The following is a 22,218-nucleotide window of genomic DNA, read 5'->3' as shown; positions in this document are numbered from 1 at the left end:
CACACACACACACACACACACACACACACACACACACACACACGTGAAGGTCTGGCCCAGAAACCAGGATACAGGGAATGCAATCGGTACAGGCATAACCGAGGCTCTGTGGGTTGTCAACATCGAGACATGGGAATGAGGGGTCACAGCTGTGACAGGACCAGGACACTGGTGAGAATTTTGTGATACTTGAAAGAGTCAAGACAGACATGCGGTCGTGACAGGGACACAATATACAGACCCGGACAGCAGGTCACAGACACTGATTATCATGGAGGTAAAGACACACCACGAAGGCGCGACCTGGATAAGGCCACGACCCGGACACGGGAGACTGGAGGTGGCACAGAAAGGGCCTGTGGATGGACGCAGGGATCAAGGGTGCGGCCCAGGCAACATGGTCAGGACACGGTCAACTCAGTGACACAAACAAGGAGACTGTGATATCGATAACGAGGCAGTGACCTGGGAAAGGTCGTGAGCTGGACATCGAGGTCATGACACTGACAACAAGGATGTGACATGCACAAGGTCATGACCCAATCATCAAGGTCATGCCCCAGGCTGGGAAGCCCTTAAAATGTTTGAATGTCTCTGGGGGTCTTGCCAGTCCCCAGGGGGTCCCCGGGGGAGGACACACAAGCAGTAACAGACTCGGGTACCACCCAGCAGGCCCACCACCAGCCTCCCCCGCTCACCTGCAGAATCTCATCTCCCTCCTGGATGCCCTGCCCATCTGCCGGGCTGCCCGCCTGAACCCCGGACACGAAGATGCCCACGTCATTGCCTCCGGCCAGCCGCAGCCCAATATTTGCGCCCTTGAGGAAGCGGACCACCCGCGAGGCGGGGCTGTACCTGAGCAGTGAGGCAGAGACAGTCGGCATCAGGCCGAGGATGGGAGAGCCCCACCCCCATGCTGGTGCGAGAAGGCAGGTGATGGGAAGCAGGAGGCAGCCCGGGTGTGCGGGTTCTCAGCTGGGGGGCTCTGTCCTGGAGCGCATACCCGTGGTCCTCCACGCTCTGACCGCTAGGCACGCTGTGCATATCACAGCTCCTTCGCCGCGGGGAGTCTGAAAGGGAACAGCCAGTTTTTTCCCCCCCGAGCACAGACTGATCCAGCCACCAAACCTTTGCTGGGGGGTGTCCCTGCCTCTTGGAGTGCAGCCCCCAGCCCCCCGCTTCTTCCCAGGGAACTGTCCCTGGCCTCTTACGTCTGTGCCCACCTTCCCCACTCTGCTCGGTAGAGCCTCATTGGCTGCGATCAGAAAAATCAGAGGAGGGGTGCTCAGAGTCACCACCCTCTGCTCACCTGGTTCTGACGCCGTCCTAGAATCCACTGAACCTTCCTGCCGAAGCTGGGGGCTCTCCCTGGTGGGGAACAGATTTGGGGTGAGGTGGGGGTGGGGGGATGTTGAGCAGCAATTTTTAGAAGAATTTTAATTTATCGGCACTCGGGTTCTAATCCTGGTCCTGCCCCTCTGCAGCTGTGTGACCTCCGGCCCTCTGCTTCCCCTCTCTGAGCCCGAGTTTCCTCCTCCGAGCCCTGGGATGGCTGAGTCGAGTCAAGGCCTCAAAATGAGGTGAGCCTGTGACAGTCATGTTTACTGTTTTAATATTAGTGAAAAGTTATAGAAGGTGCTCTTGACACAATGTCTGTGTCCCCCCAAATTCATATGCTGAAGTCCTAACCCCCAGTGGGATGGTCTTAGGAGGCGGGCCTTTGGAAGTGACCAGGTTTACATGAGGTCATGAGGGTGGGGCCCCCATGACGGGATTAGTGTCCTTATAAAAGACACCAGAGATCACGCTCTCCACCGTGGGAACACACAGCAGGAAGGAGGCCGTCCATGGGCCAGGAAGAAGCCTTCACTAGGAACCGGCCATGCCAGCACCCTGGCCATGGACTTCCGGCCTCCTGCCTATGGTGTTTTGTTAACAGCCTGAGCAGACTAACACAGAGTTAAAGCACAGGACGGAAAGAAAGTTCCCTGAAAAATCAACCCACTGTTAGCACAGAAGAGTTACTTTCCAGATCTTTCAGATGCTTTCAAAGAAACGGTGAGGAAATATAGACTTCTGAAAGAAAATCAAGATCAGGCCATATGTTAGCATTTCCGACATACAGCCTATGAACCCCCAGTGCTGAGTGACTGGGGGTGGGGAAAGACACTTGAGAATGATGTACCCCCAGCCCAGGTCTTACGGGGCAGGTTCAAAGAGTACAGGGTCTGCATCGGAGAAACACATCAAGCTACTTGGAGCTGTCTGTCCACAGATCCTTCTGTGTGCCCATGGAATCCCCGGGAAGATCACACAAGAGTCCCCCAAACCACTTGAGATGCTGCCCCGTGTCATTCTGCAATCCGGTTCATTCACCATACACAATGCCAAGCCCTAATTAGTGGTGAAGTTAAGATCTGGGGCCTTGGCGTGGGCCCTCCTCTGGCCTCTAAAATGGACCGCAATGACCCCCACCTCCTGGTTCTCCTGCCAACAGCCATGCAAGGGAGCTTAGAAGGGGATCATCCACTCCCAAAAGCCCACAGCCCTAGACCACGTCTTGACTGTAACCTCATGAGACCATGAACCAGAACCACCCAGCTAAGCCGTCCCCAATTCCTGACTCTCAGCAACAGTGAGGTAATACATGTTTACCATTATCTCAAGCGGCCAGGTTTGGGGGTCATTTGTTATGCGGCTGTAGATAACAGATACAACCCCCTACTTCACAGGGGACTGCAGGCTTAAATGAGGTGCCCGTTACCTAATCCCCAAGTGTTGTGCAATCATGTTTTTTAAGGCGTTGAATTGTGTACCCTCAAAATTCACCTGTTGTAGTCCTAACCCCCAGGATCTCAGAATGGGACCTCATTTGGGAACAGGGTCATCACGATGTGATTAGTGAACTTGAGGTCATACTGGGGTGGGGGCGGTGGCTAATCCAGTCTGACTGGTGTCCTTATAAAAAGGGGACATCCGGACAAAGAGACACATACATGGGGGAAGATGACATGAAGACACACAGCGGGGAGACGGCCACCTGGAAGCCAAGGAATGCTGGAGGCTACCAGAAGCTAGGAGAAGGGCCTGGAACAGATTTCCCCCTAAGAGCCCTGAGAGACAGTGTGGCCCTGACACCGTGACTTGAGTCTCCAGTCTCCAGGGCTTTGAGACCATAAATTTCTGTGGTTCTAAGCCGACCAGTTTGTGGCACTTGGTTACTGCAGCCCCAGGAGACTAACAAAGTAACTGCCACTCTGTCCCTTTTATAAACATCATCATAACGAATAAGCATGCTCTAATCCCTGCACACAGCTGTGGCTATTTCACTCCCAAGAGAACTCTCTAAAAGCCTTGCTCGGTGACAGGGCTTATGCATTTTGAAGTCTTCTAGGCCTTGTTGTAAAATTCTGTTATCCCTTCTGCTTTAAGTCCGTCCATATCTGGTTCTCCCAGGACCGAGAACCCTGAGCCACAATAAGGAGGCAAGAAGGACTGTGTGTGGAAGGAGAGGCCTCTTCCAGGCAGGCTGCCATGACTGCACCCTCAAGGCTACCCCATGTTGGAAAAGACAGGCCCATGTTCCCATCCCACTTGGCCATTCTAGCCGATGAGGTTACATACATGGGGGAGCTGGTTCGGCTGGCGTCCGGACTCCGCTGCCCATGCTGGGGTGGCGGTGGTACATGGGATGGTGGCGCCTGAGACAGTTCTGACCCGAGGTCTGAGATGTCTGCGGGGGAAAGCGTGTCTCAGCCACGGGCACGCCTTCCAGGCTGCCATTTCACAGAGGGGCACATCAGGCCCCTCTAAGCAAAGGGGCCCAGATCAGAGTCAGGCTCAGCTGAGGGCCTCCAGCCCTAACTTGCTGTGTGGCCTTGGGCAAGTTTCTGTCCCTCTCTGAGCCTCTCAGGGCCAGGCTTCCCAACTCCTGCTTGGTCCTGCCTGGCACAGCCTGCCTCCCTGGCCCTCCATTTGAACCTCCCAGGGCTGGCCTCTTGGCCCCTCACCCTCCAGAAGGGAGCTGTCGCTGTCGCTGACGGCCGGAGGGATATTCACCAGGAACTGGCCCCGGTCCCTGAGCACCAGCAGAGTCAGTTTCCCTTCCGACTTCTCGATCAGTTGCCGTGTGTCACTCAGTGACAGATTCTCACTGGACACCCCGTTGATCTAAAAGGGATCAGGAAGGAGGAAGCAAGTTCGTGAGAGATAGGGGATACTAGAAACAGATACCTTGGTGAGGGGGACTAGAAACACACAACCCTCAGGGGTTACTAAAAACAGACATTCTCAACAGAAAATGATAGAACTGCATTCCTGCCGTGAGAGGAGACTATGCCAATAACTGACCTCCAGAAGAATTCTAGAAACAGACAATTTTCTAAGAGGGGTGGGGGGGGCGCTAGGGAAAAATTAAAAATGGATTGACTCTCATTTCCCCAGAGGGGGAAATTTCTCAGGAGACACTGGGAACAGATATTAGAAACAACTCTAATTGGGGGAGAGGGAGTAAATATGTAGATACTAGAAACAGACAATCTCTGGGAGGTACTAGAAACAGACATCTAGAAGTTGATTAGAAACATACAATTCCTAGGAGAAATTTAGTGTCATCTCCGCTCACCAGGAATCCATTGCTAACATTTTCTCTTGGGAATGTCTGTTTTCAGTAACCCTTCTAGCCCCCCAGCCCCACCTCCTAGCTCTGTTTCAAGTGTCAGCCCCAAACTACTAGAAACAGACAATTCTTCAGGGTCACTAGAAACAGATAACTCTGAGGAAGCTCTAGAAACAATCAACCAGAAATGATTTGTATATCAAACACTAGGAATCACTAGAAACAGATTTTCAGGGGAGGAGTCTAGAAGGAAACCAAGCTCTTAAGGCAGAGCTGCTCCTCAAAGCCTGGTCTCTGGACCACTAGCATCCAGGCACCTAAGGCAGGCCCATGAATCAGTGCTGTAGCCAGCACGTCATGTGATTCTGGGGATACTAGAAACAGACAACCCAAAGGGGGTGCTAGAAACCGACATTTGGCAATGGATTTGCAGCAGATGGGGGGAAGGGGGGAAAATCCTGCGTAGCCATCTCCAACCTTTGTGAAACAGGCCACAATGCAGGAGGCAAGTGGTTCAGAACCAGCTTTGCTGACTGTGCCATATGCCTCGGTAACAGTTACCCTCTGGCCCCGGTCTCCCTGCCCCCTGACAGGAAGAAGGGGCTCACCTGTAGGATGAGGTCTCCTTCCTGGAGCCTGCTGTTCTGGGCAGCCAGGCCCGATTCTGTGATGTGCTTGATGAAGATCTGACTGCCCAGTTTGACCCCGAAATCTGTGCGTGGAAGAGGAGGGAAACTGAGGCAGGGCCTGGGTTCTGGGCTGCCAGGGGCTCTCAGACCTCAGCCTTCTCGCCTGCCCTCAACCATCCCACCTTCCAGGCTGCTGTCGTGCAGGGAGGCAGCAGGCTTCAGCCTGCTGCCCCTTTCCAGCGGGCACTCTCCCCCTGAAATGTGCCTGTCGGCGGGTGACAAAGCAGACCTGGTCCCCTGTAGTTGGGGGAGGTGGAACACACAAGCACCCGGTGATGCTGAGCGCTGGGAAGAGAGAAAGCTGGGGGACTTCCCTGGTGGTGCAGTGGTTAAGAATCCACCTGCCAATGCAGGGGACACAAGTTCTAACCCTGGTCCGGGAAGATCCCACATGCTGCGGGGCAACTAAGCCCGTGTGCCACAACTACTGAGCCTGCGCTCTAGAGCCCGCGAGCCACAACTCCTGAAGCCCACGCACCTAGAGCCTGTGCTCTGCAACAAGAGAAGCCACTGCAATGAGAAGCCCGTGCACCACACTGAAGAGTAGCCCCTGCTCGCCTCAACTAGAGAAAGCCCACGCGCAGCAACGAAGACCCAACGCAGCCAAAAAGAAATACATTTTTTAAATAAATAAATAATTAATTAAAAAAATTAAAAGTATTAAAAGAAAAAAAGAGAGAGAGCATAAGCCAGGAGGTGGGGAGAGTGGCCGCGGAGGGGCAGTTTGGGGACAGGTGTTGGGGGATGGCCTCTCTCAGGGGGTGACGTCTGAGCTGGGTCTTGGATGAAGCAAGGGAGCAAACCCTTGCAGGAGTCTTGGGAAGGTCATTTCAGGTGGTGGGAACAGCCCGTGCAAAGGCCCTGGGGCAGGGATTCTGATATCATTGCGCAGCAGTCAGCGGCAGGCACCTGAGAAGGAGCAGAGCCCAGGTTGCCCCTTCCCAACACCCTGATGACATCACCAAAGCGGCTTAGGGGTCACAACCCCAATACTCAGTGACATCACGATGAGCGTTTTCAGGATTATTAAAATTACAATGTGGGGTAGATATCCCAGTGTCATTTGTCGCATCATGACCAGAATTCCAAGGTCACAATACTGCCATTGACTCAAGACAGGAATGAGAGATCACGTCCCTACTGTTCTATACCTACTAATCCCTCGACAGTCTACTGATGTCATGATGTGTGAGTTTCCCGTTGCTGTACCAAACTGCCACAAACGTAATGGCTATAATACAACACAAATTTATCGAATAGTCTGAAATGGGCCTCACGGGGCTAAAATCCAGGTGTGGACAGGGCTGGTCCTTCCGGAGGCTCCAGGGCAGCGTCGGTTCCCGCCTTTTCCAGCTTCTAGAGGTGCCGCACCCCTGGCTCGCGGCCCCTCCTGCATCCTCACGGCCAGCAGTGCAGCATCTCCCGTCTCTCTCTGCCTCTGACCCTCCCGCCTCCCTCTTATAAGGACCCTGGGATGACGCTAGGCCCCCCAGGGAATCCAGGGTCATCCCCATCTCAGGGGTCTTAATTTAACCCCACCTGCAAAGTTCCCTCTGCCCTATGAGGTGACACATCCACAGGTCCTGGGACCAGGATGTGGGTATCTTTGGAGGCCATTATTCTGCTGACCACACACCACATGTGATCAGATTTTGGGGCAGCAGTGCTGCCTGTTCCCGGGGATGCCAAGCCCCACTGTCGACAACGTGGCCCCCACGCTCACCGTCGCTGTCTCTCCTCCGCACCAGCACGGACTTCACGGGCCGCATGCGCACGTCCTGCCGCGGCAGCCGCTTGAAGCCAGACACTAGGGCCAGCCCGTTGGCCTCGGAGCCGCCGCTCGGGCTCCTGCGCCCATGGCTGCTGGCCTGGCTCCGGCGACCTGTCCTTGGCCGGCGGGAGCGCTCGCCCCAGGAGTGGCCAGAGCCGCTGGACGTGTCACCCTCATAGCCCTGGCCGTGGTCAGCCTCGTCCAAGCGCCGCGGCCCATCGTCCTCATCTGAGTCCTGGTGTCCCAGGCCAGAGGTGGCCTTGGTGGCGGGCAGCTGGACTTTCCGGGGACGCTTCACTGTCTGTTAGGGCAGGCAGAAATGGTCGGGGTGGCAGGGGGCAGCTCAAGGCTTTGCCCCATCCCATGGCGGACCCTGGGGAACCCTGGGGGACTCTGGTCCCTCTGGGCCTTAACATCCAAGCTGTGAATGGAAACAAGATTCCACTTGCTTGGGGAAGCTTATACTCATACTGCCCATGGGCAACAGGACCAGGAGAAGTGGGGTTCAGCCAGGGGCTGCCTCTCCCACTGAGCCCCCACTCACAATGTTGGCCACTTTTGTGCAGGTCTTGAGTATCTGAATGGCGAAGGTGGAGGTGACACTCTCCATGGAGACCCCATTCACCATGACGATGTGGTCCCCTGTCCTGAGGGAGGAGGCCGGATCTCAGGGAGGAGACAACACCCAGGAGCCCCTCTCCCCAGGCCTGCCCTGAGGGCCCCTGGAAGGTACCCCCATGTGTACAAAGCCTGGTTCTGATTTACTGGTGTCCCTAGACTCATGAAGACATTTATCCTTCTGGGCCTCAGTTTCCTCATCTGTAAAATGGGGCTGATCGCAGAACCCACATAGTGAAATGCAATCATAGAACATAAGCTGCAATTACACCTGGTGTCCCTGTACCCCCTCACTTCTTTCTCTCGGGCCCCCTCTTCCTGCTTTTCTCCCCTTCTCTCCCTGTCCGTTTCGTACTCTCTCTCTCTGAAGCTGGTCGCTGATTCTGAGCTGAGCCATATCACCCGTCAGCCTCTTGGATCCCAGAACCATTTTCCCAACATAACTCCCAGGAGCCTCCTATCCCCAAGGGCTCAGGACACTGGGTCTCTCTCCCTCCAGCCAAAAAGAGGTTTCCAGGATATTTGCTCCGGGAGCATCCTGGGGCCACTATGACCCCCAGAACTCATCAGAGGACCAGTGCCTTGAGGAGAGTGGGGGCTAGTCACTGTCTGTCCTTCTGCCAGCCCCAAGCCCCGTACTGACAGAGCTGGAAGGCGCCAGGCACTTTCGAGCCTCCTGGTTTGGGCCCACACAGTTCCCTCCTCTTGATGTGTCCCCCCACCCCCACCCCCGCCGGAACCCAGCTGCCTTGACACTCACTGTAGCCGGCCCTCAGCTGGTCCTCCGGGCACCACATCGGACACAACCACTGATCCACCGGGCCGGTCTCGGCCACCAGATATTGCAATGCCGAAGCCTCGGCGGGGGTCCTGAGGGGGGATGAGAGACAGAACGTGATTTTGCTTCTCACTGGGACAAAGGCTGTCCTGCAGGAACCAACCCACCATTCCCATCAGCACCCACGCAGAGGGAGGGAGGCCTCACCTTGCTGATCGTGGCTGTGTGCTGTTCCCAGATGGTCAGCTCCTCCATGTCCAGCACCTGGTGGGAGGTGACAGGGAAGGTGGACATGAGGTCTATCAGAGCAATCAGGGCTCCCCATACCTGGGTGGGTGTGGAGCCTGGCTCTGACACTCTCATGGCCCAAGTCTGTGAGTTAGTTGCTACCTCTCCTGAGATCTCAGTTTTCTCATCTGCAAAATGGACTTAAATCAGTGGTTCTCAATCCAGGTCCATTCTACCCCCTCTCCCAGAGGGCACTGGGTGGTATCTGGGGACACCTGTGGTTGTTATGATTGGGGGGTGCTCCTGGCATCGAGGGGGTGGGGGCCAGGGGTGCTGCTCAAACCCCTACATGTAATGCACAGTCAGACCCCACCACAAACAATGACCCATCTCCAAATGTTAATAGTGCCATACTGTGGTGGGAGCAGAGGAAATGTTAGTCCTTGTCACTGTCCCTCTGGAAGGTCTGGCTCAGTCCTTGTGGTGGTGGTGGGGGGGATCTAGCAAGGCCTACAGACACAAGGGTCTCACTCTGCTCCAGACACTCAGGGCTCCTCGATGTTCCTCCCACACACCAAGCCCGGTCCTGCTCCAGGACCTTCGCACGAGCCATCTCCTCTGCCTGGATCTCTCTTCCCCCAGATCTGCACCTGGCCCACTCCCTCACCTCCTTCTCCCAACCACCCTGTCTGGAACTGGAATGCTTGCCATCCCGCAACAGACCAGTTTATCCTCCTTTCCCTGATTCCTCGTTCACAGAACCTGTGATCCCTTGACACTCTCGAGGTTTTTAAAATCTGGTCACTGCCCTTCTTCCTCTAGAATATTGGCTTCAGAGGTCAGAGATTTTTATCTGCCTCATTCAAAGTTGATCCTGAGTGCCTGGATCATAGGAGAGATTCTAACTATCTAAGAAATGAATGAATGAATGAAGTGCTTCCTTTGCGCCAAGCACTTCACAGGTAAGATCTCATTTAATCTGCTCACTAAGGGGCATTCTATTATGCCCCGTCACAGAAGAGGAAAGCCAGGCACAGAGAGGGGAAGTCACTTGCCAAGACAACAGAGCAGTTGAGGGTGGGGCTGGAGGGTGGGGCTGTGGGGCATGAATTCTGTTATTTTCAAGCCCAAGGTACAGATGAGATCACAGGCTCCGGGAGTAGAGGTCACTCAGCCGGGAGATGCTGGCAGAAGCGGGGGATGTGGAGCCCTCCGGGAAGCCAGCCCCCACCCATCCCTTACCTTCTGCGGGGCTGTCCCACTACCCTGGGGGCCTTGTAGAAATGACGCTCCCTCCCCAGCCTGGTTGCCCAGCTCAGCACTGCAAGAGCGGGGGACTCCCTGTGAGCCCTCCGCTGGTGTGATGTGTTCTGGTGCCTTTTCTTAGAGGTTCCCGGGAGAGCAGCATTCCAGGCTCCCCAGAGGTAGGAAGGGGGCAGAGAAGAGGGAAACAAAGCCAAGGGCAGGGCCTCACGGACACCCCTGGGAGCCAGGTCTGCTCTCTCAACTGAGCCTCAAATCCTGCAGTCTACCCTTTGCTGGCTGTGGTGGTGCCTCTCCCAGCCTCATCTTCCCCATCTGTGAAATGGGTACCTCCCTCACCCCCGCCGCCCCGTCTTTCAGCGCTGAGGTGTGGGAAGCGGGCGTGGAGTCATGCACGAATAGCAGAAGGAGCCTCTAGGAGAGATGACAGTGCTGTTGTGAGAAGTAATAATAATGACCTTCTTCCTCTGCATAATATTGCTAAGCAACACTATTCCGTGCGCTGCCAGCAAGCGCATTACACGTGCCCATTCATTTACGCCTGAGTGACCTCAGAAATGGCACTTCTCCTATTCCTGCCTTCCTGCCTTACAGGGAAGGAAAGGGAAGCCCAGAGAGGTTCAGTAACTTGCTGGAGCTCACACAGCGCTCCGCAAACCTTGGCAGCCCATCCCATACCTTTAATCTTAACCACCGGGCTACAGTATCCTTCTGCTTTTTTTTTTTCTTTCTGAACTTATTTTTCAGAACAGAATCTTTTCACTTGCTTTGATTTTATGCTTAGTGTCATTAAACGGCCTCCCAGAATTTTGATTTCTTGGCCTTATTTTAAGAAACAGCTCACAGGGAGTCAGGGCCCCTAAGGGGGCAGGCACAGGTGGCTGGGGCTTGTCCCAGCTTGTGTAGGCTTGCCTCCATGGATACTGCAGGACTCTCCATGACCCATGGGGTCACGCCTAACGCCACATCCCACCTCAACTTAGTTCACCTCCAAACATTTCCCTGGCAGTGCCCTGTGGCTGGTTACCCTCCCAGGATGCACACAGCTGCCCCGGACACTCAGGTCTCAGCTCAAACGCAACCTCCCCAGGGGACCCTACTAGACTAGCCAATCTTCCCTGGCACCCTACCACCCCTCCCTACTTAATTTATGAGGTTTTATTCATGACATCCAAAACCATCTTAAATTATCCTGTTTAATCATCAGTTAGTGAGTTTCTGGTCTTTCCTCTTGGTCTGTGAAGGCTGGGCAGGGCTGTCTCTCTGGGTACGTTGGTGATGGGCCCTCCAATCAGCTCCTTTCCAGGCTTTTGCACGTGCTGCGCTCCCTGGCAAACTCTTATTCATCCTTCACAGCCCCAGTGCCACTGTCTCTTCCTCCAGGAAATGAGTCCTCAAAGCCCCCCGCCCCCCACCACACACACATTTTACGTCTCTGATTACTGGGGCCTGGGATGTTCCAGTCCACCTGTCTCCCCTACATCCCTCTAGTCAGGGGATTCCTAGTGGGTAGGGCTGGGGGCCCTGGGACCCTAGCATTGTCCCCACAAGACCAGGCACGCGGGCGTTTGAGGAATGCGTGAATGGTGGAATAAAAGGCTGATTCCGCCAGGAACTCAACCAGGTACGTCCAGAGTTCCTAGCCTCCTCAGCCCCGCCTCCGTCGAGGTGCGCTCCGAGGGGGCGGGGCCCAGGCCTTCGTCCTCGCCCCCTGCCACGCGCGGGACAGAAACACCGGAGAGGAGACGCCTCCAGAGGGACAAGGTCTTACCAAGGCACACCGCCCCGGGCACTTGGCTACCAGGCTGCTGTCCGCTCTCCCCCTCCCCACTCCAACCTCTTGGTCACAAATACTCGAGCTGGGGACTGGATTCTGGGAGCGGTTCCTTGCTGCCGGGAAGGAGGCGGCGGGAACCAGAACTGCCCGGCCCTAGAGCCTCGGGCGGTCCGGCCTGGGGCGAGCCAGGTAAACAGCCTAGGCCAGTTTACCCCTCTGGGGCCCGACCTGAGACCCAGCGGGGTGGGTGTGACAAAGTCGATTCAAGTTTCAGCCCTGGAGAGCGAAGTCCCCCCAGACAGAGCCACAGGGATTCCCTCTCGCAACCCCGGTCGGCTTGCTCGGTGCAAAACGGGGCTCTCGACGCCCATGTCTACCAGGTCGCCCAAGTGAACGGATCTGTATACAGTAGGCACCCAATAAATGGGGATCCCCTCGTCCGCAGCCTAGCCGCATTCGCCAAAGCCGCTCCCGCCCACAAATGAAGTCCCTGCTCACGGTTCCGCCCTTAGTGCTCAAGCTTAACTCCGCTGATCTCCCGGGAAACCGGGCACCTACTACGTGCCAGGCGCTTTGCAACACACTTTTGTCCTGGAATCCTTCCTACACCCTTCTATAAAGTGACCACCGTCCACTTTATAGATAAGGTTCGGAGACGCATGGATTCAGCGGCCCAAAGTTACGGAGAAAAAAATGGGATTTGAACTCAGGTCTACCTGCGAAGGCAGACCCAGGACAGAGGAAGCTCCCGGAGGCCGCTTTGGAGGCCAGTGGGCGCGGACGCCTCTGCCCGTGCAGCCTCGGGCTAGCCACCACATTCCTCTGGGCCTCAGTTTCCCCATCTGTTACCTAGGCAGAGGGTGATCTGGGGTCCTGGATCCAGGTCCCAGCCCTGACCCCAGCTCGGTCCCCTCTCCCTCCCGCCCTCGGCGGGCTACTCGCCTGGAATCTCACCGCCATAGTCCACCCGGGGGTCGTCCAGTGCCTCTGCCCCAGGGGGCCTGGAAACAATTGGCCCCCACCCTGGCGTGAGGGAGGAGGCTGGAGACGGTCGCGGCGAAGCAGGTCCCCGGCTCTCGCCCTCCTCCAGCCCGCTCCGCCGCTGGGGCTGCACCTGCACCTCTTCCTCCTCCGTGGCCCCTACCGGCTCCGCCCCCGCCCCGACACGCCTTCGGGACGCCGCCGAGGCAGCCTTCGTCCCCCCTTCTCCTCCCAACACAGGATCCAGGCCCAGGGGTGGGAATTCCAGGCCGGGTTTTCCGCCCAGCTGCGCACTAGCCAGCGGCGGGGCTGGAGACCAGCCAGGCAAGGCTGCAAGGAAGACCCGGAAGGGATTACAGCCGCGTTCGGAACGGAGCCTGCGCTTCGGAAAGTTTAACATCCGAGAAAAACTCTACATGTTGAAATTCAGTAGGGAGACCTCTTGGATTAGGAGCTAGTCAAGGGTCAGAGACCTCAGGAGCATAGGGCTGGTCTTTCTCGGGTCACCCCCATCTTCGGGAGGTTTACCCTATTTTAGAGAGAGAAAACGGAGGCCCAGGGAGGCCAGGGGCATGGACTCTCTGAAGGCGCACAGCGGCCGCCTCTGGGCCTGCCCCGAATCCAGTGGTACCCGCCTGTCTTCACACCTAGCACCTGGCTGGGTCCCCAGCTGGGGAGGGCGGGGCGGCGAGGGCGGAGGAAATTCTTTAGGTTCCTCTGAGTTAAGGTCAGGATTCTTTCTCCGCACCCAGCCTCACCCTCAGGAGCCATCTAGGAACTACAGGACGAGAGCTGGAAACCCTCTACCTGGGGGTGAGGGAGGGAGGAAGTCACCTGGATGGGTGGAGCCACCATCGGCCCCACCCACACATTCCTTTGTGCTTAAAAAAAATAGACCTTGAGGCCCAGCCGTTCCTGTGCCCCATCTCAGGCCAAGGTTGAAGGGGCAAATCTGGGCATAGACACCCCTTCCCAGCCTCATCCAGTCAAGACTGGGCAGAGAGGAACTCCAGACTGTGGGAAGCGGGGAGGCAGAGGGGAAAATGGAGGATCAGGGAAGTGTTCCTGGAGGAGGGGGTATTGCCACTAGGGTTTTTAGGGTTGGATAAGAGTTTGCCAAGTGTACAAGACAGAATATAATCAAAATCTTTGAGGCCCCCAAAGTTGATCTCTCACCACTCCCCACTGCAGTTATCCCCCAAAACCTAGCCTGGAGACCCCAGTTAGCCAGAATCAACCCCTCAAGGGTCCCCAAAGGTCCCCAAGGCAATAAATATTTGCAGAAGCCCCCTTCTAAGGACCTGCTTGGAACCTCTTGGCTAAAGGGGAAAGCTCAGTCTTTCCCGACATGACCTTGGGTCACCAGCAGGTGGCACACAGCATGATTTTAGGTAGAAGAAAGTCAAATATTTTCTTAATAGACGTGTATTTGCTTTAATGACTCATAGGACAAAACATAAATAAGTTCCCCACTGCCACGTGCATGCAGGGGTTCGTGGCTGCGATTACTGGGGAGGACTGGGGAGGAGTTACTGATTGGATGTAGGTCTGGCAAAATCAGACAAATAAGCTGGTTCATGCTCATGGAGTGTTTGCTTTGCTCCAGCCACTGTTACACAGATATCCACGTGACCATTTTGCAGCTGAGAAAACTGAGGCCAGATAGGTCGAGTGGCAACCCCAACTAGGAGAGCTGGATTTGGCCCTGGATTTGGCTCTCTTTGACCCCACACTGCTCAGTCTATACCCGTGCTTCTCACTGTAGGGTAATTTGCCCCCCATCCCCCAGCCTGACACCCCAGGGAACGGTTGGGCCCCAAAAGCCAATAGTGCTGAGGTAGAGAAACCCCACTTTAAACCGCTCTAAGAAGGGGGGCAACCACCACAAGACACATGGTCTTCCTCCAGCCACCTCACATATTCATGCCCTGCTCAGGAACACTCACTGGGACTTCCCTGGTGGCGCAGTGGTTAAGAATCCTCCTGCCAATGCAGGGAACACGGGTTTGAGCCCTGGACCAGGAAGATCCCACATGCCTCGGAGCAACTAAGCCCGAGTGCCACAACTACTGAGCCTGTGCTCTAGAGCCAGGGAGCCACAACTACTGAAGCCTGCGTGCTTCAACTACTGAAGCCTGCACGCCTGGAGCGCGTGCTCCACAGCAAGAGAAGCCCCCGTTCACCGCAACTAGAGAAAGCCCCCGGGCAGCAACGAAGACCCAACGCGGCCAAAAATAAGTAAATAAATAAATTTCAAAAAAAGAACACTCAGTGTCTCCCTAGTACCCATCGGATAACGCTGTGCTCAAATGCAGGGCTTTGGAGAAGGGTGCGTCCACTGCTGCCTCACAGGCCAGAGGCGGTGTCATTCATGCATTCATTTTCCCACCTATTCAGTCATTCACTCAACAAAAATACTGCAAGCCCCTGCTATGCGCCAAGTACAGAAAGGAGAAGTGATGGGGGACGGAATTCCCGTCTGAAATTGCAGTGCCAACTACAACCAGGAGGGAGCAGTGTGCGCATGGCCGGAAGCGGTGGGGGAAGGGAGGATTCAGAGAAACCTGTGGGATGATCTTCCTCTGCCCCCTCTGAGCACCTACAGGGAAACTGAGGCCCAAAGGGGGTAGGGACTGGGTTGAGGTCTCCCAGTGGGTCGTGGCCGCCAGGAGGGGTGGGAGCCTGGGGGGTTCGTTCACGCTGGGAGCTTGGGGTCTCCCTGGTGTAGGCTGCTTTGCGGGGCTGCAGGAGGCTGAGGTCTTATCTGTGGCCTAACAGGTCTGACTAGAGCCCAAGAATGAAGCAGCTCTGCAGCCTGGCTGGGTGCTGGCTCATTCACTCGAGGTTTACTGATGGCCCACTGTGTATACCCAGCACTGACGCAGACTCAGTCCCTTGGCCCTAAAGGAAGCCAAGGGTCCTCAGGGGAGATAGACAATAATCAGATCATCACGTAACAGAAATAACAAGTCCAACCTAGATTTCTGAGAGCATAGGTACAGAGGCACAACCTGGGCTGGGGGCTCTGGGAGGGCTTCTCTGAGGAGGTGGTACTGAGATTAATAGGAGTGACCTAAGTGAGAGGTATCTGGGCAGAAGTAACAGCTAGACCTGAAGGAGGTGAGGGAGGCGCCATGGGAGAGCTGGTGCAAAGGTCCTTGGGCAGGACTATGCCTGGCGTGTAGGAGGAACAGCGAGGAGGCCCGTGTGTCTGGAGCAGAGTGAGCGAGGAGGAGAGAGGGAGGAGGGGAGGGCAGGGAGGGGACGGGGCAGGTCCTGCAGGTCCCTGTGGGCTGCGGGGAGGACTTGGGTTTTTACCTCCAGGGAGGTGGGACCCTGGAGGGTTGTGGGCAGAGGAGGGGTGGGGCCTGACTCGGGGCTCACAGGCGCACTCTGGTGGTCACTGCCGAGAGGACAGACTGGGGGCCGTAGGCGGGAGCTGGAGGAGCAGTGACTCCAAACCCAGAGGCCCTGAAAAAAAAATGTTTTAAATAAACATTTTATTTTGAGGACTTCCCTGGCGGTCCAGTGGTTAGGACTCTGAGCTTCCACTGCAGGGGGCCCAGGTTCAATTCGTGGTCGGGGAACTTAGATCCCACAAGCCACACAGCGTGGCCAAAAAACAAAAGAAACATTTTATTTTGGACTAGTTTTAAATTGACAGAAAAGTTGTAGATATAATCCAGAGAGTCCGCCTATGTTTCTCACACAGTTTCTCTCAACGTTAACATCTTACGTGACCACCACGGTATATTTGCCAAAACTAAGAAGCCACATCCTCGCTATTAACGAAACATCCTCACTATTAACTAAACTCCACGCTGTATTCAGGTTTTACTAGTGTGAAATCTGCACCAGGAGCCCATCCAGTATCCCACAGTGTGTTCACGTCTGTGTGATCACGTCTTCTCGGGCTCCGCTCCCCTCGTTCCCTGACCTTTTCCACCTGGAGGAGACGGGTCAGGGATTTTCTACGATGCCCCTCATTTGGGGTTTGTCTGATGCTTTCCTCATGCCTGGACTGGAGTTATGGGTTCAGCCAGAGGGCGCAGGAGGAAGGGCAGTTTCTGGGTGGGGTGGGCTTGCTAATGAGCACAGCACTGAGGAATGGCCCAGCGGTAGGCACCATGCGGGTCCCGGGGCACCTTAGGGCGAGTACTTTGATGTTGGAGGGAGGGGAAAGCGAGGAGGGGTGAACGACCCTTCTGGGGGCGGCTGGAGGGGGCTCACAGAGGGTGTCACCCACCCCCCCCCACCCCCTAGGTGGGAGGAAGCCCTAGAAGGAAGCTCCACGGCAGGGGGCAGAGCAGTGCCTGGTGAGAATCCCAGCCCCTCTGCTTCCTGCCTCAGTTTCCTCATCTGTATAATGGGACCTAGTTCCGACTCTGAGCGCTATGATCGCGAAGGTTCACAAATTAAAGCAGCTGGCACGTAGCAGGTGCACAGAAAGGTTTGCCTGGGTGCCTTGAAGTTCCTCCACTCAGGCCAGAAGGAGGGAGACAAACCCCCACTGGGAAAAAGTGAAAGGGAGTTATGGTGTTCTCCAGAGCTGGATGGGGACCGCCTGCAAAATTGTCTATTTCGAGCTTCCATCGTTGTGTGCAATGGCTGGGGGAAGAACCCAGGCCCCTGACACCTTCCTCACCATCCCTGGTTTCAGTCTGACCTCTGCACCTGTACCCACACCAGCTCCCCCCACCACACCCCATGAAAGGTCCCCTGAGACCCCACCTTTATCTGCCTTGAGGCTGGGCCTGCCACAGCGGGAATCTGTCCTGCTAAAGCACACAGCACTGGTCTTTCTATTCTGTTCAGAATCTTAGGTGGTTCCCCATGAGCTATTAATTCATTTATAGAGTGCCTACTGCATACCAGGCACTGTTCTGGGAGCCTAGGTCACTGGAGAGGTAGAGCTCACAGACCAGCATGGAGAGCAGACATTCAACAAATAAGTCGGGACTTTCCTGGCGGTCCAGTGGTTAAGACTCCGCACTTCCACGGCAGGGGGCGTGGGTTCCATTCCTGGTCAGGGAACTAAGATCCCAAAACCAAAAAGTAAACGAACAGTCTCAGCAATGAGCGCGTATTTAACAAGCTGTGGCTTTAGCTCAAGAATACTCCATAGCTCCCTAGCATTCGGTCAAGGATATTTATTGAGCATCTGATCAATGCCAGGCTCTGGGTATCCTCTTTAGTTATCCGTGCTTCTTATGGTCTTCGAACTATTTTACAACTCTGTAAATTATAAGAAACTGGTGGTATCTCAAAGGATTCTTGTCCATAGAAATACAAATGAATTTTGTCCCGTGGAGACCACTGATTATTTCCCTGTGGATGTTGACCACCTTTACAACTATTTGTAAATTCATTTCAGCATTGATTGCCTGTGTGTGTGTTCTTTCTTAATATTCTCTCCTTTTTAAAAATATTTATTTATTTATCGCGGCGTTGGGTCCTCGTTGCTGAGCATGGGCTTTCTCTAGTCGCGGCGAGCGGGGGCTACTCTTTGTTGCGGTGTGAGGGCTTCTCATTGCGGTGGCTTCTCTTGCTGCGGAGCACGGGCTCTAGGCGCGCGTGCTTCAGTAGTTGTGGCACGTGGGCTCAGTAGTTGTGGCGCACGGGCTTAGTTGCTCCGCGGCATGTGGGATCTTCCCGGGCCAGGGACCAGGGCTCGAACCCATGTCCCCTGCATTGGCAGGCGGATTCTTAACTGCTGCGCCACCAGGGAAGTCCCAATATTCTCTCCTTTAAACAATCTGTAAAATCTTGCTGGTTCTCATATTAATTAATGAGTTAGGTAAACTCATAAAGCACCTGTTTGTTTTATATTAGTATAGAGTCATGCTTTACATTTAAAAAAAAAAAAAAAAGATCCCTTAACTCCATTACACCTAAAGCCTTCACTCTAGCATCCAAGGCTCCTCCCTGAGGAGATTCCCAACTACTCCATCTTACCTGTTACCATCTTCAAGTCCCAGAGCATTCTTTCCACTTTTCTTCCTAATCATCCTGAACTCTGTCTTTCGTAGTCAGCAAATGCTGTTGGTTCTCCCCAAATCTGTCCAGAATCCGCCCACTTCTCCTCACTTCTGAGCCCCCACCTGGTCCACCGCATCCTCTCCCACCTGGACCAGTTCAGTCCCCTCCATCCAGGTCCCTGGTTACACCCTCATCGCCCACAGTCTGTCCTCCCCGAAGCAGCCACCAGAGGGCGCCTGTGAGCACCTGAGTCAGGCCCCTCTGCCCACAGCCCTCCAGACTGCACGACCTGCCCCGTCCCCTCCCTGCCCTCGCCTCCTGCCTCTCTCCCCCGCACTCACTCTGCTCCAGACACACAGGCCTCTTAGCGGTTCCTCCAGCTCGACAGGCATGGTACTGCCCCAGGGCCTTTGCACGGGCTGTGTGCTCTGCCTGCAATGCCCCTCCCCCAACTACTCACTTCTTTCAAGTCTTTGTTCAGATGTCGCCTTCTCAATGAATTCTCCCCTAATCTTTCTACTTAAGACTGTAAAACACCCCCCTGCCTGTTTTACTCCTATCCCTGTACGTCTTTCACTTTTTTTTTTTTTTTTCCTGTAAGGCTGACCATCCTCTAACCCAGGATACAATTTAGGATACAATTTACTTCCTTATTGTGTCTCTTGTTTCTTGCCTGCCTTCCTCCACCAAACCACAAGCCCCACAAGAGCAGGGATCTTTGTTTCTCTTGATCACCCCTGAATCCTCAAGCCCCAGAACAGCACTCGACACACAGTAGGTGCTCCATAAATGCAGGTTCATTCCCTGGGCACCCCTGCCCCCCCCCAGTCATGTTCCCCACTAACCTCAGCCCATTCCAAAGGGTGTCAGGCTCCACCCTGAGCAAACACAGCTCCCCTGGCGCCAGGCCAGACCCGAGGTGGAAGAACAGGAACCCAGACTCCCGAGGTGGACTTTCCCCAGAACTGGGGCCACACAGAAGCCCTGAGCCGGGGAGGCAGGACTCTTACAGGTGCTGAAACTGGGGTATTGGCTGGGGGCATAGGCAGCCCCCAGACCTCCCCACTCTCTGCAATTTGACTCCTATCAGGCTGACAGCCCTACTTTACTCTGCAGCCCAGGGCAAGTGGCTACCCCTCCCTGAGCCCGGGTTCAACCTCCGCGAAACAGGAAGGCGATGGGACATTGCCACTGGCTTGGCATTCTGAGTTCTGATTTGGGGTGGGACAGTTTACCTTGACCCCTGCATGACTGGGAATCTATTATTTGCTCTATCATATGCTGTTCTCAGCAGCTCTGCGACGTGGTGGCTCATTATACCCAGTTTACAGAGTGGAAAACTGAAGCCAGCTCTATTTGACTCCATGGGTTTTTCTCTCCAAACCCAGGCAGGGTGGGATCTGACAGTCGAGATGTCCCCCCTCCCAACCCCACAGAACCCAGATCTTAAGCAGCTCTGCTTTCCGGGAGTGACCCCAAATGCCAGGCCGGCTCTATACCCTGCAACTGGGACGCTCATGCCTCCGGAGCCCCAGAGGGCCCTCTTGGGCCCAGACAAAGAGCCTTGAGGCCTTGAGGTGCAATCAGACACTTGGCTGGCTGGGAAGTTCTCTTTGTCCTGCACTTTTTGGGAGCAAATGACCCAGAAAAAGCTCTTGCCACTGGATCCCTGTCTTCTCCTGGGTCTAAGCTTCCTTTGCCCGGAGACCATTCTGGCTCCTTGCCCACAGTCAGCTCTGCAGACTGTTGTGACAACCATCCATCCGCCCCTTCCTGCACTTCTCCGCTGGGAGATTTCACCCAGAGAAGAAATCAAGATAAGCCTCCCCAGAACCCCCCGTTCCTCCCGCTCCAGCACCTGGAGAGGGGACAGAGATGAGATGCAATTGTCTGAAAACTTGGGGGCCTCTTAAGAAGTACCAGGAGGCCCAGATACCAAGCAGGTGCCAGGCTGCCTCACCTGCCATCTCCCCGCCAGCCTCCCCTCCTCAGTTTGGGGGATCAGAGGCCAGTCTGTGCCCCCTCAGCCCCCCTGCAACAGCCGGGGCCAACAATGACCCTCTGAAGTCTGTGGCTATGGCATCCTGGGCAGGCTGCCAGGGGCAGTAACTGCTAGCCAGATAATCCCTTAGAAACTATGTCAAATGCCCACACAGCAGTGTCAGTTTCCTGCTTTCCGGGGAGCCTGGTGGTGGGGGGAGGTAACAGGGGGCCCAGGACCCCACAGTGGGGAACCCAGTCTGGACAGTTGCTTCGGGATGGTGGGCAGATCGGGGTGGGGAACTCACCTGTCTAGGAGGCTGGGTGGCCTCTGGGCAGGCAACAGGAGCTAGGTCCTGGGCTTCCGCCTGGCATCAGGGGCGGGGAGGGGACCCGAGGCTTGAGCTCTGGTCTCCCCACCTGTTTGCCCAACTTGCCTCCCTGTGGTGGCCACAGGCTAGCCGGTCCCGTGCCAGGTGGAACCAGCAGGGCGACAGGCACAGGCAAACCAGCGAGAGTGAGAGAGACCTGGTTGGGTGTGTGGCTCTGTTGCAAGGTGCTCTCACGTGGGAGCAGCTGACCTTAACCCCTGCTGGCCCAGAGGCCAGGGACGCCCAGTCCCGCCCTGCTTGCACTGGCCACCGCTGAGCCCTTGGCATCAGCAAGGGACTGGCTCATGTGGCAGGTCCTTGGGAGACATTTGTGGAAAAATTCAAGGATGAATGAATGAATGGCGCATCCCTGCCCCCCATCCCCTCACTGCTCCCCTTGCCTTCCAGCTGGCACAGCATCCCACCGCTTGTGGCAGGGCTGCTCCTTCCATCCCCACAGATCTGAGCTCAAATTCTGCTTCTGTGCCACCAAGTGACCGGCCGGATTCCTACACTGAGAATTTTCTATCACTTCCCAGCTGGGCAGCTTTGGGCAAGTCACCGGCCCCCCAGTTTCCTTACCTAAAAAAATGGGAACAACGGGGACGTCCCTGGCTGTCCGGGGGTTAAGACTCCTCACTTCCAGTATTGGGGTCACAGGTTCGACCCCTCGTTGGGGAACTAAGATTCCACATGCCGTGCGGCGTGGCCCAAAAAATATATGAAAATAATAATAATAATAAAATGAAAACTAAAATAAAATTTAAAAATGGGAACAACACTGGTGTCTGCTCCTAGGGTTGTTTCCTACAGTAAAGTGAATGACTGTCTGTCCATAAAGTGCTGAGAACTCTGTTGGGCACACAGTAGAGTTGCACCTTCCAGCTGCGACCCACAGGTGGCTGGTCTGAATGAATGACATGCAGGTAAAATACACATCGGATTTGGAAGAGCAGCTGTGCAGAAAAGCATGTAAAATAGCTCATCGGTCTTACCTATCGATTCCCTGTAGAAATGATAATAGTTTTGAATGTATTGCGTTCAATGAAATATAGTGTTAAAAGTTATCTCGCCTGCTTTTGGTTTTTTAAGTTTTTCAAATGTGGTTGCTAGAAAATTTTAAATGACATTTAAAAAGTTAAACTGAAATGGGCTTGCCTTGTAG

The 22,218-nt window shown here is 55.1% G+C and overlaps 1 protein-coding gene across 2 annotated transcripts in view; it reads right to left on the bottom strand.

Moving 5' to 3' along the window:
* Positions 1 to 21,201, bottom strand: part of TJP3 (tight junction protein 3) — a 29,749-nt gene extending 8,548 nt beyond the window's left edge. Inside the window, exons 1-11 of one of the 2 annotated variants that reach the window (XM_024740134.1) lie at positions 20,991 to 21,201; positions 8,682 to 8,738; positions 8,457 to 8,566; positions 7,623 to 7,725; positions 7,031 to 7,379; positions 5,227 to 5,330; positions 4,011 to 4,170; positions 3,625 to 3,733; positions 1,310 to 1,368; positions 1,004 to 1,070; positions 699 to 855 (exon numbers count right to left, since the gene is read on the bottom strand). In XM_024740134.1, coding sequence (XP_024595902.1) covers positions 699 to 855; positions 1,004 to 1,070; positions 1,310 to 1,368; positions 3,625 to 3,733; positions 4,011 to 4,170; positions 5,227 to 5,330; positions 7,031 to 7,379; positions 7,623 to 7,725; positions 8,457 to 8,566; positions 8,682 to 8,729 — 1,266 coding nt within the window. In that variant the 5' untranslated portion in view covers positions 8,730 to 8,738; positions 20,991 to 21,201. Of the gene's footprint in view, positions 1 to 698; positions 856 to 1,003; positions 1,071 to 1,309; positions 1,369 to 3,624; positions 3,734 to 4,010; positions 4,171 to 5,226; positions 5,331 to 7,030; positions 7,380 to 7,622; positions 7,726 to 8,456; positions 8,567 to 8,681; positions 8,739 to 12,684; positions 12,864 to 20,990 lie in introns of those variants that run through there. The other variant, XM_024740133.1, reaches the window with a different exon arrangement.
* Positions 21,202 to 22,218: the final 1,017 nt, after the last annotated feature.

Source organism: Neophocaena asiaeorientalis, unplaced genomic scaffold, assembly GCF_003031525.2.
Source record: "Neophocaena asiaeorientalis asiaeorientalis breed wild unplaced genomic scaffold, Neophocaena_asiaeorientalis_V1.1 scaffold469, whole genome shotgun sequence".
Taxonomy (NCBI): domain Eukaryota; kingdom Metazoa; phylum Chordata; class Mammalia; order Artiodactyla; family Phocoenidae; genus Neophocaena; species Neophocaena asiaeorientalis.
This window is presented reverse-complemented; position numbering and strand designations above follow the sequence as displayed.